This window comes from Microcebus murinus, chromosome 16 (assembly GCF_040939455.1).
Source record: "Microcebus murinus isolate Inina chromosome 16, M.murinus_Inina_mat1.0, whole genome shotgun sequence".
Classification (NCBI taxonomy): domain Eukaryota; kingdom Metazoa; phylum Chordata; class Mammalia; order Primates; family Cheirogaleidae; genus Microcebus; species Microcebus murinus.
This window is the reverse complement of record NC_134119.1, coordinates 38,708,880-38,725,652: the sequence shown is the minus strand read 5'-3', so window position 1 is coordinate 38,725,652 and position 16,773 is coordinate 38,708,880. Positions and strand designations below refer to the sequence as shown.

Here is a 16,773-nt window from a genome sequence, read left to right as displayed (position 1 = left end):
TAGCTCCATCCCTGCCCTCTTATAGGCATCTAGGTAACTGTAGCCTCCTATGACCACTGGGGGACCAGTCACATCCAGGGGAGGTCACCTTGGATTTGGAAACAGTTGCAAATGAGGAGTTTTATGCCAGACGGGTTTAATTTTTTTTTTTTGGGGGGGGTACATTGTTGTTGTTTTTTTTCTGCCTAGATTTTTATTTTTTTATCCTTAACAGTCAATATTTTTGTGAATCTCAATTATTGTGATTTTCATAAATTTTATCAAGTAGATGGTAAATTCAATCTTCAATCTGAAGATGCAGGCTTAATGTAGTCCAGGAAAGGAACTTCATGTGTCTTGGAGTCTGATTAGCATTCCATTCATTCTGCTTTCTTCTGCAGGAGCACTGATTACTTACATGACAGTTAATTGTCTATTGTCCATGTTCTTGATCAATTTGCCTCTCTCCAGCCCCTTTCATCTTTGCCTTCTTTGCCATCCGGGTTATTTTTTTCAAGCCTGTCTTCAGGTCGCTGATCTTCCACGACATTGGTTCTGCTCTTTACTTGTAACGGCATGTTGGATTCTGGAAATGGCTTTGTTTTCCACAATTCACATGGCTCCTCGAGGTTTATTTTCTTTCCTGGTACTTTTCCTTGTCCACTCTCCTCTTAGCGCATGTTTTGTTGAGCCCATGTGTTGGCATTGCTCTTGGTCTCTCCTTTTTCTTAATCCCCTGGATTTCGTGGCTGTTCGAAACCTCGGACGTCAGAGGCCAAGCCCTGTGTCTCCGGCTGTGTGATCGGGCCACGTGCTTTTTCCCTTATTTCACTCCAACCCTTACACAACATTCCTAACTCCACTTCTTCTTCCCCCTCACCCCACCTCCATACTTTTTTTTCCCGGTCCTCATGTAAGGAATCAGGAGCAAAAAGGTGGATCCTGGTGTCACACCTGTTGCTCATGCTGTCCCACATCGGGCAATGCGAGTGCTAGAGGCAGGAGAGATGGGGGAGTAGTCAGTCCACAGCAGAGCAGCACACTTGGGGTTTTGAGGGCAGGGCCTGAAGCTGGATGCCCTGCGTTCAAACCCCAGCTGTGCAGCTCCCAAGCTGTGCACTCTTGGGCAGGTGATTTCGCTTCTCTGAGTTTCATCTTCCTCGTTCAAACGATGGAGATAAAAAGTGTGCCCACCTCATGGGTTTTCAAGAGGAATAAATGAGAAGGCATATATAACACTTAGCACATAATAGTGCTAAGGTGCTATTAGCTTAAAAAAGAAAGAAAAGATAAAAGTGATTCTCATGCTATGAATAACTCAGGTTAGAAAATCTCTACCCAAAGCCTCATCACCCGCTCATTCCTGTGCCCACAGTGCCTGGCAGGGGAAAAGGGGCTCCTTTTGGTGACCCATCTTTTCCAAGCCCTTTCCATACGTTCAGCTGAGCTCTTCTCCAAATCAGGACACTTTCCTGGTGTTTGCCAAACTTTCCTCTACTTCCTCATTGCCCTGTTTGAGGAAGGGGCATTATGTGTAGTGTCTGGTAGGTCCTCATAGTAGGACCCAAGTTGTACCATGTCCTGCAAAGATGCATCCAGGTGTGAGGCAGGTGGTTGACAGTTTCAGCCCTAGTGACTTTTCTCCCCTTCCATTTCCTTGTATTGGTTTTTGTCTGGTCGTATTGGATAGTTCTCGGCAGGGGTGGGGGTTATGGCTGCCTCCCTTGCTGCCATGGCTTTTTTAAAAATACCATTGAGTATGTTATTTTTAAGTATAGAGGCCATATCTGTTTGAGGCAGAAAGCCCAGAGAATGCTAGGATTCTCCCTGTCCAGTCTGGAGCAAGTCTCTGTTGGCTGCCCTCCAACGGGTGCCTGGGTTACCCCATATTTCTTGTTTCACACCCACTGCCCTCATTTGCTGCGGTACAGATGAGCACCGTGGCTCCACCCACTCCTCTGTCCCCATCCTGAAGGAGGTGATGGACCATGGCAAGGGTGAAAGCAGGTTGTGCATGTGGTGAAACTGTTTACTTGGTATAGGAAAGGAAGAGGAAGACTCAGGGTGTGAGAATCATAAGTTATAAGGTTTCTCTAAGTCTGAGCAGACAATTAAAACACTCCATTTCTGGGTAAAACAATTTTGAATTAAGGCAGGAACTGAGGATAAGGTCTTGAAGTTTGAAAACCTGGATAAGGGACTCGTTTGTCCTACATATTTATTTAACCTCTCTGGTATTTGAATTCTTCTTCTGAGAAGAGCAGCAGTAACACACCCCAAACAAGGCTGGGAAGATTAAAAAAGGAGATTTATATAAAAACACTCAGCTCAGGGGCTGACACATACTGGATGCTCAATAAATATCCATTCGAACTGCATCCACACGCATGCACCCTACCAGTTGTCATAACTCGAAAGTGTGAGAGGGTCTTGTTCAAACTCTGCATATCACTTTTTTTTTTTTTTTTTTTTTTTTTTGAGACAGAGTCTCGCTTTGTTGCCCAGGCTAGAGTGAGTGCCGTGGCGTCAGCCTAGCTCACAGCAACCTCAAACTCCTGGGCTCCAGTGATCCTTCTGCCTCAGCCTCCCGGGTAGCTGGGACTACAGGCATGCGCCACCATGCCCGGCTAATTTTTTATATATATATCAGTTGGCCAATTAATTTCTTTCTATTTATAGTAGAGACGGGGTCTCGCTCTTGCTCAGGCTGGTTTCGAACTCCTGACCTTGAGCAATCCGCCCGCCTCGGCCTCCCAAGAGCTAGGATTACAGGCGTGAGCCACAGCGCCCGGCCGTCTGCATATCACTTTTAAAATTCAACATGCTAAAGACAAAAGCCCATGTGCCTTCACCTTGATTATAGAAACATCTACTGAGTTGGGAAGGTTCCAGGCAAGGTTCTGGAGATGAAGAGAGGGAAGTCCTGCTTTCAGGGGACTCATAATCCACAGTGGGAAACCCCTGAAGGTGCAAGTGTGTGGAAAGTTTGCACCACACATAAGGGCATGCTGAACTTCCAGAAGGCAGTCTGACAGTCGTGGGAACTTGCTAGAGATTATGGCAAGCTGAGCATGCATTTTCAAGGGAAACACTCCTAGGGTGTCCCCAGGGAGACAGGACATTCCAGGCAGAGAAAAGAACACATGGGTATATACATACATAATGGGGGGGGCAAGGGCATTATGTGTGACCTTAAAATTTGTACCCCCATAATATGCTGAAATAAAAAAATTTGCAAAAAATGAAGAAAAAAAGCACATGACAATGAAGAGAGGTGTTGAAAAGCCCCCATCCACTTCCTAACTGTGGAGATAGCTTGGTGCAGGTGAGGCTCAGAGGCTGTGGGGGCTGGGAGCTGGGCTGTTTACCCTCACTCCCTAGGGCTGGCTTTTCATTCATCAGCCAAGTTTGTTTTGGGTGAATGCTTTGTGTTCTGCATAAGGCATAAAGGAAAATAGAAGGGAAGAAGATTAAGGGGCTGCATGCCAACCCCCAATGCAGGCTCAGCCCTGGTGTTTAGAAGGAACCTTTGCCCTCTCTTCTTACCACTGGGCATCTGCCCTTTTGAATCGGCACACCAGCTAAGTTCATTCTTGAGTCAGATCTTTAACCCACCCACCATGGAAACTCTCTTCAATGGAAAGTTCTGGGCCTCAGGGGGTGAGGATGGGCGGACCTCCGTGCTGGGGGTCACTTGGGAGCCTATGACGCTGTGATTCCTCCTCTCCTTCTCTCCCTCTCTTCTGCAGCAATGGAATGGCAGGGACACGGCCCTTATGGTCACCCGTGTGGTCAACCACAGGCGCTTCTCTGCCACGGTCAGCGTGGCGGACACTGCCCAGCGCAGCGTCAGCAAGTACCGCTGTGTGATCCGCTCGGACGGTGGGTCTGGTGTGTCCAACTACGCGGAGCTGATCGTGAAAGGTGAGTGCCACCAGCCTGTGCCTCTTCCCCAGTGGCTGCAGTTCCTGGGTCTCCTCCACAGCCCTCCCTACTCAGCCCTGTTTCTCATCTACTGCATCTTCGCCCATCCAGTAGAAGAAGACATGAATTTCCAATTGCCCTGCCTTCCTGCCCCCAACACAAACCTCTAAAGAGGGGATACTATGGTAAAATCATGCAACGCTGCATATTATTCAAAGTTGAGTCTCACATACAGGAGCCATATGTGTAAGCCTGTGGGCTGTATAACACAGAAGGCATCCCCAAATTTGCTCTTATTTTGTATTTAAAGCTAAAACGAACAAATGCCCTTGTGTTTTGGTGACACTTGATTGCAGTTTTCTCATACTGTTGTTTCTGAGGGATTTTTAATTGAAAACTCAATACAATGACAATATTTTCTCAGGGCTTTTGAAATAAATAATCCCAACCCCACTGTCCTTGATTCAATTCTTTTCAATTTTCTTGTTCTTGCTCACCTTGAGATACTGTTTACATGCTTTCCATTAAAATATGCACATTATTTTCTCTTCTGCTTCTCTTAAGAAGCTGGATATTCCATTTATTTTTTGAAACCCCATATAATCTTTGTTATCATGCTTAATGGTCATATACTATTTCATCAAGTGAATTATCCTATTTTTAAAAATCCTCCTATTTGCAGTCATTTGGGTAATTCCAGGTGTTTTTGTCTTTTCTTTCCTTTGTGTATGTAACAATTAACACCTCTGTGCAGTTCTTCTGACGAGAACATTTTTATTCCACTAAACCAGATTATTTCCTTAGGATAAATTCCCTGGAGGTAGACTTGATAGGTCAAAGAATATGAGCATCTTTATGGATTTTTCTTTGTGTTGCAATATTGCTTTTGCAAAAAACGGCTTGACAGTTTACACTGGCAACAGCGGCGTATGGATGTACTCGTTTTACCAATATTATGTTCACTGATTAAAATTTTAATATAGCATAATTTGGTGAGTGAAATAATGAAGCTGTCTGTGTCATGCAACCCGGAGAATGACACCCGGTGCATTTGAAGGAAAAAAACATTGATCGAGCCCCCGAGGTTCCCCTGAGTTGGTTTTCTTGGGCAAAGGGTGGGTTGGCAGGAAAACCCTGAGCTCTCTTTGCTGGCCGTGTGTACCTGGGCGCCTGACCGGACCAGACAGGGGGCTTCTGTCTGGGATTCTCTATCCCGCCCGTCTTGACTCTGTGGATAGTCAGGTAGCTGATGACGTGTTGTCATTCGTGTCTCAGTACAAATGTCATCATGTCATCCTCTCCTAGAGAACCTCTCTGCTTGTGTCCCCTTCCCCCCCTCCTGGTGGTCACTTTCTATCACATCACCGTGTCTCCTCTCCACATGGCTCTTATCCCACTTCAAAGCGACAGTTTACCTGTCTTTGTTTACCGGGTCATTTTCCATCTCCCCTTGTAGGACATAAGCTCTATGAGAGGAGGGGCGTCGAGCTTACTGGAGTGCCTGGTTCTGAGGACGCAGAGCCGTGTGACATGGCTGGTGTCGGCTGTTCTGACCCTCAGGGTCCGTGCTTTGCTAAGGCTCAACTTTGAAGGAAGCTGTGGAACGATGGATGAGCGAATGAGTTATTGGCCTCAGCAGGGATTCATTTCAATGACTGAAGAATGCCATGAACCCTTATGCAAAAGATCAACAAATTAATCATGAGCAAAACAATAGGAAAAAAATCCATCTTTAAATTTGTTTACATGGAGTGCCATGCATATAGAAAATAAGTCATCCCTTTGATCGCATGAGGCTCGTATTGTTGCTCATGCTTTGATCGTGTGGGGCTCGTCTGTGCTTTTTTGGTGCCGTAAGATTGGTTTGTGTGACACAGTGGCCTTTGCAGGCTTTTCAGGTGCTCGGTGAATGTGTAATTTCCTGAGCTGTGCCCCCGAGACACTCCTTCTACCTCTTCTGTGAGCTTGGCCTCTCGCACCAACAGATGGAACCAGAAAACTCTTGTTTTATTTTATTTTTTTCCTTTTTTTCCCTGTTCATTTGCAAGGTAGGGAGCCATGGGAAGACAAATCCAGAGGCTACTGGGGCAGAGAATGTGGTGAAGGGTTATTGCCTTTGTTAGGAGAGGTAGCCACGGTTTACCTTGAGAGTGGTCTGTCCTTTGCTAGCTGTGCAGCCTCCTCCCTGGGTGCGCGGTCGGGCTGGTCGGTATGTCCCTGCAGTTCCCGCTGCTCTGAAGCCCCTCACCTGCAGCCCGTCCTGCTCCAGCTTAGGGAGGTGCCAGATGATCCAGGTCTCCACAGTGGCAGTGGTGGGTTGGATTCCCGGTGACCTGTTTCCTTTTATCACACCTTGATGAGATATGTCCGTATTTTTGGTATAGGTTATCAATTTTATTAGTGTCCATTCCCCCTCTTTTTAATATTCAGATGGTAGTAAGCTAGGACCTTGGTCCCTCGAATGTAGAGAAGTCCCTTCACATATGTTATCCCATTTGATCGTAATTACAGCTCTGCACGTTGGCTTTATTTTATTATAACTCATTTTACGGCTCAGAGAACTGGCACAGTTTTGGAAACCGAGGGTCATCCTTGGTTGGATGACCGAGGTGGGGGCAGAGCTGGAGTCTGACCTGGGTCTGGTTCATGCTGCTAATATTTCAGCTACACCTGGAGGGCCTGCAGGTTGTGGTCTTGTTGGCTCCTGGTATCACAGTGTCACGAGCAGTGCCGAGGGGCCCAGAGAGCAGGCAAGCAGCTAGGGCTCGTGGCAGGAGTCCCTGGGCCTGTCTGTGACCCATGCCTGCCCCTGTCCAACTCTCAGCCAACTTCTAGGTTCCTGGCAAAACACATTTAACCTTTCCCTACATACATACATACATACATACATACATACACACACACACACACACACACACACACACACACACACACACACACACATTCTCCTACAAGCAAAACAAGAAAATAAAAGGCAGGGGCACCCAGAAGCAGAGGAAACCGGTCGCCGTGGAGTGTGTGCCCAGGGACCCATTCGAAGGCAGCAGACTGGAGCGTTTGAGGGAAACTGTCTGATGAAGAATGACTCACTTACCTCTTAAGAGCCCTTTACCTCTGCTGAGCCAGGATGCTTAAGTACTTAATACTGAAGTATTTGTACTCGTAAAAACAGAAGCAGAGGGGAAAATATTAATCTTCCTTCAGAGAAGGGAGAAAAATCTGAAAAACAAAGACCAAAAAAAAGAAAAAAAGAAAAGGATTCTTAAAGGTCAAGTGCTGCCCGTGGGATGGGCTGTGTCCCCAATGTCGTGTTCCCAAGTGCTGGCAGGTTTATGCGTCACCCAGACGGGAGAGCTGAGGGGCCGGGAGCACCGGCGACCCTGGGCATCACAGAGGGAAACCGTCCCTGCCTGGTTTCCCTCCACACAGGTTTCCTCCACTCGGTTCCAAGTCAGAGACAGGAGAGAGCTCTGGGTCCGGGATGCTCAGGTTTAATCCCAGACCCATCTTGTCCCTACGGTGTGACTTCAAACATGATATAAACCTCTCGGGACCTCCGCTGGCTCATCTAGGAGGAGGAGTATGGGATTGCTTCCCTGAGAAGGCACTGTGAGGACCACATGGGATTAATGGATGCAGGAGTTCTTTAGAACAGTGCCTGGTTTTTGTGCTGAAATGTGTTTGTTAAATAAAACAAATAAATTGCCCATGGGGGTGGAATCTCTTAGGCAAGGAAATAAAGTGGGTGAAGGGCTCCAAGGGCGGGGGCAGGACACCTGACCCAGGTGCCAATTTGATTAAGGTCTCTGTGGCAGTGGAGGAATCATTTAAGGCCTTTGCAAAGTGGGGTCTGGCCGGGGCTCCCTCCCCATGGAGTGATGTGCTGGGCAGAAGGAAAGCGGGGAGGAAATATAAAAGGGCGGGCTTGGGAACATTTAGGGCACAGGGTCCGTACAGGTCAGAATTCTCTGGGTCCCCTCCTGTGTTTACCACCGATGAGTCAGGAAAGCTCATGCAGGAATCTTGGGATAAAGGAAACGTAGCTGGTCCTGCTTGTCCTCAGCCATGTGGCCTCATGGGCCACCCCTTCCCCTGGCAAGGCTCATGCAGAACTCTGACCTTGCTGCAGCTGGGAGGTCACAGGGTCCCTCAGCACCCTTGGGTGCCGGGAGCCGGAGGCCCCAGTCCTGATTTCCCTGGCAGGTGCTTACACTGAGCGGAGCAGCAGAGGCCCAGGCTGGGTCTCTGTCTCCCCCCAAACAGCCACGTTCACGGCTGGCTGGCTCGCGGCTCCTGTGCGATCCTGAGATAGTGAAGATCAGAGCTCCAGAAGGTGCCGCCTAATTTGAGTGCAGGTAATATCAAATTCTCAGGGTGACACACGGGCCGAAATGAAAGCAAATTGGAATTACTTAATTCCAAAGAGCTGTTTATCGAGTTGCGATAATGTACTTGGATATACATTAGATTACGCTGTAATTGAGGTTTCGCTCAATTGACAATTCGGCCCTTCAACCTACCTGTTCCAGACCAGTGCTCATAAATGTTCTCATTCTCTCCCCTGTTTCTGGTTTTCCGATTGTCTTCGATTTCAAGGTGTTTTAGCTTGACTCAAGGACATGAGTGTCTTCCACCAAAGTTACATAGGTGCATCTTGATGAAAATTTTCTAATTCATAAAAAGTTTGTTTTTGGGGATGATTTTTAAACCAGTCTTCTAACTCCATTGAACATCCTACCGGGTGCTCAGAGTACTTGATCAAGATGGAAATTATTGCCCAGAAGAGATGTAAAACTGGTGCTGATTGTCAGACGTTCTGTTTTAAATACTGTTGTTACCTCCTCCCAAAGGAGCTCGGTAGGGTCGACAATAGGAATTGCCAATCTAAACACACATGGGCCTCAATCTCAGTCCTGGCCCCAGGTGCCTGTGCAATTTCAGCAGATCATGTATTCACTCCGGGGCACATTTTCCTCGTCTGTGTAACGGAGGTGGACATGCATGTTTGGGTCCTTATGCGAGGGGGCTGCTATAGCACATGTATGGATCCTAGTGCTAGTGAGGCACCACAGAACTATTTATTTCTGTAACTGGTAGCAATCGTATCTTTACCATTATTATTAAGGAACGGTGCCCAAAGACATTGTCTATTATTCCTTGTCCTGGCTTAAAAGAATGCTATTTTGTAAGTACTATGGAAATTTAAATTTAGGTCATCGCAAGGTCTCCCTTTTTTGAATTGGGATTGAGGTCATCCAGTCCAGCCCATTGGTGGAAGTCAGTTGCGGAAATGTTTTACCCACATTGCACTGTCTTTTCTTTCTTGTTTTTTTTTTTTTTTCTTTCTTTTCCTTTTTAAAATATTTTCCCCAACATTTAAAAGCTTCTTGGGATTGTATCGGGTTTGGGCAACACAGAGCCTGCATTCTGGGATGGCAACAGGGTGCTCCTTGTGGCCCCATGCTGGTGCCACGTGCTCCACAGTTGATCATGGTCCTAACTCGACGCGTTTCGCTCCTTCACTAGTCTGGTTCCTGTAGTGATTTGCATTTGCAGCCTCTGGTCCGAAGCTGGAGTGGCTACAGTAGCTGCTCACACCTGTCTTTGTTTGCTTCATAAAGGTTTATTGAGCCCAGCGATATGTCAGGTACTGTGATAAGCTCATGGTTAAGTGGGAAGAATCGTGCAAACCTATACTGTGTGGCTGTGCCATTTGCATTGGTCACCTACCACACTGCCTCACTAGCCCTAACAATGACCCTGTGACGTAGGTGCTGTTAGCACCCTCCTTTTACTAGTGAGGGCATGAAGACTTGTGGTAAAGTTGTGCAGCTTTCCAAGGCCACACTGATTATAAGTGGCAAGGCTAGGCCTGCCTGAGCCTCAGCCATGCTCTTTTATACCACATTCCTTGCAAAATCCAGTAGTAGGCCCTGCATTTGGGTGTGAACTAAGGAAATACAGTGGATACAACGACTAATGCAGTCTGGGAAAATCTGGGAGGGCTTCTCAGAGTGGTCCCATCCTAGCTGAGTCCTGTGGCCTGGCAGGTTCATGAGCAGGAACAGCCTGGGTCAGTTTTGAGACGAGAGCAGGTGGCGTGTTTGAGGCTGGACACGTAGGTAGGGGGACATTTACAGAGTCTTTGTACTCGAATAGGAGCTGGAGCTTTATTCTGTAGGAATCAGGGTGCTCTGATGGGCCCCCATCCGTGGCCCATGGACAGCAGTGCACACACTGTGAGGCTGGATCCTGCTTCCAGCTCTTTCCTCTCCCTTGTTCTGCCTGTGCCCAGTGGAAAACCATTGTCAGGCAGCCAGCTGTGGTTCAGGTTTCAACCTCTGTCTGGAAGAACAGTGAAGGTAAAGGCATATGGGATTGGGCCCTAGAAGCAGACTGGGGGCAGGAATTCGAGTGCAAAGGGTTTATTTGGGCTGCTGAGAACTAAGACAGGAAAGGAAGGGTCACCAATAAAGGGGGCATTTTCAAGCAAGTGACCACTGTGGGCATCTGGAGCCCAACCTACTGGGGAATTCTGGGGTTCAATGTGCAAGGGAGTTGGGTATTTGTACCTTAGTCCCCTCCAGTCATTGGTTGAGGGCTGCTCCTGATTTTCTGGCTTTACTGTCCTGTCACACAGGCCATAGGGGGCCCCCTGGAGCTTTCCAGAAAGCCCACAGCCATTGAGATTCAGACAGGACAGTCTGGCAGTGGGAAGTTGGCCTGCAGTCACTGTAGTCACAAGGCCTGAGAGATGGCAATGGGACACACAGCCACTGCTACAGAGAATCCTGCAGCATCTGTGGCCTCCGAGGTAACCCAAACTGCTGGCTCCTGCCTTGGCAGTGAGGCCAGCTGTGGAGGGCAAGTGCATGCCAGGAGAAGAGGAAAGCTGGGACCCGCTGTGAGCCCTGTGCTTGGATAGCCACTGGAGCACGCCAAGGCTGCCCTCAGTACTGAACTCCTGTTCTCTGCCCATCCTCAGAGGCAAGGGGAGCTGGAGGACGGTAGCACCCAGTGGTAGGAGAGCAGGCTTGAGGTACAAGTGCTTGGGCTGGAATCTGGCCTTTGCCCTGTCAACTCTGCCTTCTAAGTTTATTGGGCGCCCACCACCCTCCACCATCTCTGTTGTCAACACCCTAGAGCAAGGGTCGGCAGACTTTTCCTGTGCAGGGCAGGACAGTCAATAGTCTCAGCCTTGGGGGCCCTACAGTCTCTGCTGCAACTACCCGGCTCTGCTTTTGTGAAAACAGCCATAGAATATATGTAAATGTGAGCATGTGCCAAGACAAGTTTATTTACAAAGACAGGCAGAGGGCTGGATTTCGCCCACAGTTTGCTGACCACTGCATGGGACCAAATCCCCTCTCTATTCTACCGTGTGACTCTTCCAGCTTCTTTTCTGCTCCACTCTTGCCCCAGTGAGGTCTTTTCTCTATGTAGCAGCCTGAGGGATAGTTTGAAAACAAGATACAGCATGGCTTCTTCCTGCCCCAAACCCTCCAATATTGCCTTTCACACTCAGAATGAAATCCAGACTTTTTAAACATGACCTCTAGATCTGTTCCCTGTCTATCTTTTTGATTCCTTACTTTCCACCCCTATATCTGTCCCCTCATTCTCTTCTTCAGACACATTTGCCTGAACCACACCAAGCTAGTTCTGACCTCAGGACCTTTGCACTTGCTGTTCTTTCTTTGCTTGACATGCTTTTCTTCCATGTCGTTATGGGGCTCACTTGTTTTGTTCACTCCAGTCTCTGCTCAGATATCAGCTTCTCAGAGAGACCCTCCCCAACCACCTTATCTAAAATAACACCCCCCTTCATCCCTTCCCATTGTCCCTCTGTACTATGCTTTGGGTTCTTCCTAGTTCTTGTGACTACCTGACATTGCCATTGCCATCGATTTGTGCACCACCATCTTTCCTACTAGAATACAAGCTCCTGAAGGAAGAAGCCTTCCCAGTCCTGTTTCCTGTGGACCCACACACAGCACCTAGGACAGTGCATGGCGTTTGGAAGGTGCCAAACACCTGCTGTGTCCAACAGGGAGTTCTCAAGTCCTTCCCTTACAAGTACACGGCAGCGCTTGAAACCCACCCCCCTTCTTTCTTTCTAAGCCTCGCATCATTGTTTGATCTCCTCGTTTTCATTCTACCTCTGAGGAAGTTTTGTCCCCTTTATAGCTGCCTCTTTCTTTATAGTTTCCTTTGTTTTTCCTTCATTCTTGTCTTCCTCCTATGGAAGCTGTAAGTTTTGTAATTCCCTGTGTGCACCTCCTATGGCCTTTCTTTGCCCTCCCTTGGTTGCAATGTGGGGGTTATGTTGACCTGCTGGAGCGGTGATGCTTATCCGGCCTACCTTAGGAAGGTCGTTTAAACAACTGTCAGGCCTTCTTTAATGCCTTTTAAAGGAAGGCTTGCCTCAAGGTGAGTTCTACCTATTTCCCGAACAGTCCCGCTTACTGGAGTGTATGTTCCAACTGCCGTCTAAAAGTTTAACAACTTTGTATGTCAGATTTAGCTCATTTCCTCTCCCTGCTCCCGTGCCTGACCTTGACTTTCCAGGAAGACCTTGTTTCAGAGCAGAGAAAACTCAGCATCCGCATCTTCTCCGTAGGTTTCATCCTCCGTAGGAAGATATCCTGGTGCTCAAGTTCTTAGTTTTCGTCTTTCTTGAGTCATAAGTTTGGCGAATGGGTTGCGTCATTTTTTACTATGACTGTTACTGTCAAGAACACATAAGTAGCAAATCAGAGGTCTAGGGTTCAAATTCTGGCTCTGCCTGTATCAGCTATGGTGAATTAGGAACATCATTTCCTGATTTGCTAATTATAAAAAGGAATAACGAAGCCAGCTCCCCTAGATTTGGGGGAGGGGCCGTGGATGTGGAAATCCTTTGTAAATAAAGTTCTGTGCCTATATTAAAGCTTTTCTCCACCCATCTCTGTCATCCCAACATTTGCCAGCTACCTCACCTTGGCCTCTGACTCCCTCGCTGTTCAATAACGTCACCACTAGCTTTTTATGGCAAGAGAAAAATGACCGATGGGAGAAAAGTGGGAAACTTCACTTGAACATATGTGTGGGGGGAGGCTAACTGGGAGATATTATGTATATTGTATTCCATATGGGCACAAAGACAGGCTTATTTCTAAAAAAGCGTAAATGTGGATAAATAAAACCTGACAAGTATTGGTTTCCTTGAATTATTTTGACTACTTTATCAGCTGCATGCTGATGTGTTGCATTAACACTTTTAACACATTTGGAAATTAAATCAAATGGCAATTGCATTAAATCCTCATACACTTGGAACATTACTCTCCTGTGTTCAAATGGAAGAATGATCTGAGATATGGAACAAGCTGCAGAGTCTGTAGTTAGCTACCGTTGGCGGGGCATTTATTGCACACGGACACTTCGCTGGCTATCTTCACGTGATTGTATTCAGTCCTCACCATGGCCCTTGTTGCAGATGAAGAGGATGCTGAAGCCCGATCACCCAGCCTCATGGGAGTCACACAGTCTAGGGCCTGCCCTCTTCCTACTGTAAATGAGACTATTTTCTGACCCTCCTTATGCTAACTTTCTGTAATGTTTCATGCTGTGGCAGATATATATGGAATAAGTCCCAGCGTCAGCTAAACTCAGTTAAACCATGGGCTCCAGATTCGGAAGAAGGCTCAGATTATTGCCTTTGTCCCCTCACTGGAGCCTACTTCACCTCTGAGATACTGTAGCTTCTGCCTGGACCAGTGGTTCTTCACTGAGGGTGATTTCCTCCCAGGGGACATTTGGCAATGTCTGGAGACATTTGTGATTGTCATGACTGTGGAGGGGGTACTGGCATCTAACAGGTAGAGCCCATACATGCTTCTAAACATCCTGCAATACACAACACAACAACCCCTATACTCCAAAAAAGAATGATCCAGCTCCAAAGGCTATTTGTGTTGGCCAACCTCAGTCCCACAGGAGACTTTTTATTTTTTAAAGCCCCCCAGTGCCCTATTGTTTATCTGTATTCTGTGGGCCTCTGGCTGGTGGGGTGTGAGCCATGGGAAAAGGAAGACAGAGCTCATGATGTGGCTGTGAAGAAATGATTCTGCTTATCTGAGCCTCAGTATCCTTGCCTGGAAAATGGACGTGGACTTCTAGTTTACTCTCACTCTGACCCTTTGCTTCTCTTCACCCATTTTCCCACTAAATACCCCTAGGGACACAGTAAAAGGGGGAAGCAGACTAACTCCCCAGTACCAAGACCTGTGAGAAACTCCTGCAAACTCTCAGGCCAACAAGCTGCAAACAGGTGTGCCTCCCTTCTGTTGAGAAGACTGGTGAAGTAGCTGCCCAGTCAAGGACTAAGTTTCCCAGTCCTCCTTGGTCTTACTAGGGCCATGAGATTATCTCTAGTGAAAAGAATATGAGCAGGACTTCTGCATATTCTATCAAAGAGTTTAAGTATATATTCCTGGATATTTTATTTTCTTTGTTGCTGTTGTGAAAGGTAGAGTCTTTGGTTTGGTTCTCACTTTGACTATTGTTGGCGTATAGGAATGCTATTGATTTCTGTACATTGATTTTGTAACCTGAGACTTTGCTGAATTTGTTTATCAATTCCAGTAGTCTCATGGCAAAATCTTTGGGGTTTTATAGATATAAGATCATATCGTCAGCAAAGAACAATAGTTTGACCTCTTTTGCCCCATTTGGTTGCTCTTGATTTTCTTCTCTTTTCTGATTGCTCTGGCTACGACTTTCAGCACCAAGTTGAATAGAATTGGTGATAGAGGGCAACCTTGTCTGGTTCCAGTTATAAACAGGAATTCTTCAATTTTCCCCTATTCAGTATGATGTTGGCTGTGTCTTTGTAATATATGGCTTTTATCATTTTTAGGTAAGTCCCATCTATACCTATTTTGTTAAGTGTTCTTATCATAAAAGGGTGTTGAATTTGCCAAATGCTTTTTCTGCATTTATTGAGAGGATCATATGGTCTTTGTTTTTACTTCTATTTATGTAGTTAATTACATTTATAGATTTGCATATGTTGAACCATCCCTGCATCTCTGGGATGAAACCCACTTTGTTGTAATGGGTTATTTTTTTGATAAGTATCTGAGTTTGGTTTACTAGGATTTTGTTGATAATTTCTGCATCTATATTCATAAGGAATGTTGGTCTGTAGTTTCCTTTTTTGTTGCATCTTTTCCTGGTTTTGATATCAAGGTGATGTTGGCTTCATCAAACATATTGGGGAGAATCCTTCCTTCTTGATGTTGTGCAATAATTTCTGTAGGATAGGCACCAGTTCTTTTTTGTACGTCTGGTAAAATTTGGGTGTGAAACCGTCTGGTCTAGGACTTTTCTTTTTAGGAAGGTTTTTAATGCTGCTTCAATTTTGGTACTTGATATTGGTTTGTTCAGGAATTCTGTTTCTTCATAATTAGGCATAGGGAGGCTGTGTGTTTCTAAGAATTTGTCCATTTCCTCCAGATTTTCAAGTTTATGTGCATAAAGGTTTTTATAGTATTCATAGATGATGTTTTGTATTTCTGTGGTATCAGTTGTAATAAGACCTCTACAGGGCGAACTAAGAAACACTGAGAAAGCAAATAGCAGAGGATGTAAACAGGTGGAAAACTATACCATGCTCATGGGTCAGCAGAATCAACATTGTTGAAATGTCTATACTACCCAAGGTGATCTAGAGATTCAATACAATCCCTGTTAAAATACCAGCATCATTTGAAAAATTAATTCTATGCTTCATATGGAGCCAGAGAAGACCTCATATAGCAAAAGCAATCTTAAGCAAAAAGAACAATTTGAGAGGCATCAATTTACCAGATTTCAAGCTATACTACAAAGCTATATAGTAACTAATACAGCATGGTACTGGCAAAAGAACAGAGATATAGACCAATGGAACATAACTGAGAACCCAAATATAAAACCATCCTCGTGTAGCCATCTAGTCTTTGACAAAGCAGACAAAAACATACACTGGGGAAAAGCATCTTTATTCAATAAATAGTGCTGGGAAAATTGGATAGCCACATGTAGAAGACTGAAACAAGATCCATACCATTCATCTCTCACAAAAATCAACTCACAGTGAACAACAGACTTAAACCTAAGGCATGAAACTATAAGAATTATAGAAGAAAATTTAGCAAAAATGCTTGTAGACATTGGCCTAGGCAAAGAATTTATGAAGAAGACCCCAAAGGCAATCACAGCAACAACAAAAATAAATAAATGGGACCTAATCAAATTAAAAAGTACAGCTAAGGAAACTATCATAAGAGCAAACAGACAACCTACAGAATGGGAGAAAATATTTGCATGCTACACATCTGATAAAGGGCTGATAACTAGAATCTATTTAGAACTCATGAAAATCAGCAAGAAAATCAAATAACCCTATCAAAAAGTGGGCAAAGGACATGAACAGAAACTTTTCAAAAGAAGATAGACTAATGGCCAGCAAACATATGGAAAAATGCTCAACATCTCTAATCATTAGGGAAATGCAAATCCAAACCACAATGAGATATCACTTATCTCCAGTAAGAATGGCCTTTATCAAAAAGTCCCAAAACAATAAATGTTGGCGTGGATGTGGAGAGATAGGAACACTCCTACACTGCTGGTGGGACTGCAAACTAGTACAACCTTTGTGGAAAGTAATACGGAGATACCTCAAAGAGCTACACGTAGAACTACCATTTCATCCAGCAATCCCATTACTGGGCATCCACCAAAGGAAAAAATGACATTCTGTCAAAATATATCTGCACTCAAATGTGTATAGCAGCACAATTCATAATTGCAAAGATGTGGAAACAACCCAAGTGCCCATCA

General features: G+C 45.7%; 1 protein-coding gene across 5 annotated transcripts in view; it reads left to right on the top strand.

Annotated features, from left to right (window-relative positions):
- The window catches only part of PTPRT (protein tyrosine phosphatase receptor type T), a 1,014,822-nt gene that overhangs the window by 399,260 nt on the left and 598,789 nt on the right, over window positions 1-16,773 (top strand). For all 5 annotated transcript variants that reach the window (XM_012781110.3, XM_020281830.2, XM_076011129.1 and 2 more), the window contains one exon: window positions 3,729-3,903. In XM_012781110.3, the coding sequence (XP_012636564.2) occupies window positions 3,729-3,903 (175 nt within the window). The remainder of the gene's footprint in view (window positions 1-3,728; window positions 3,904-16,773) is intronic.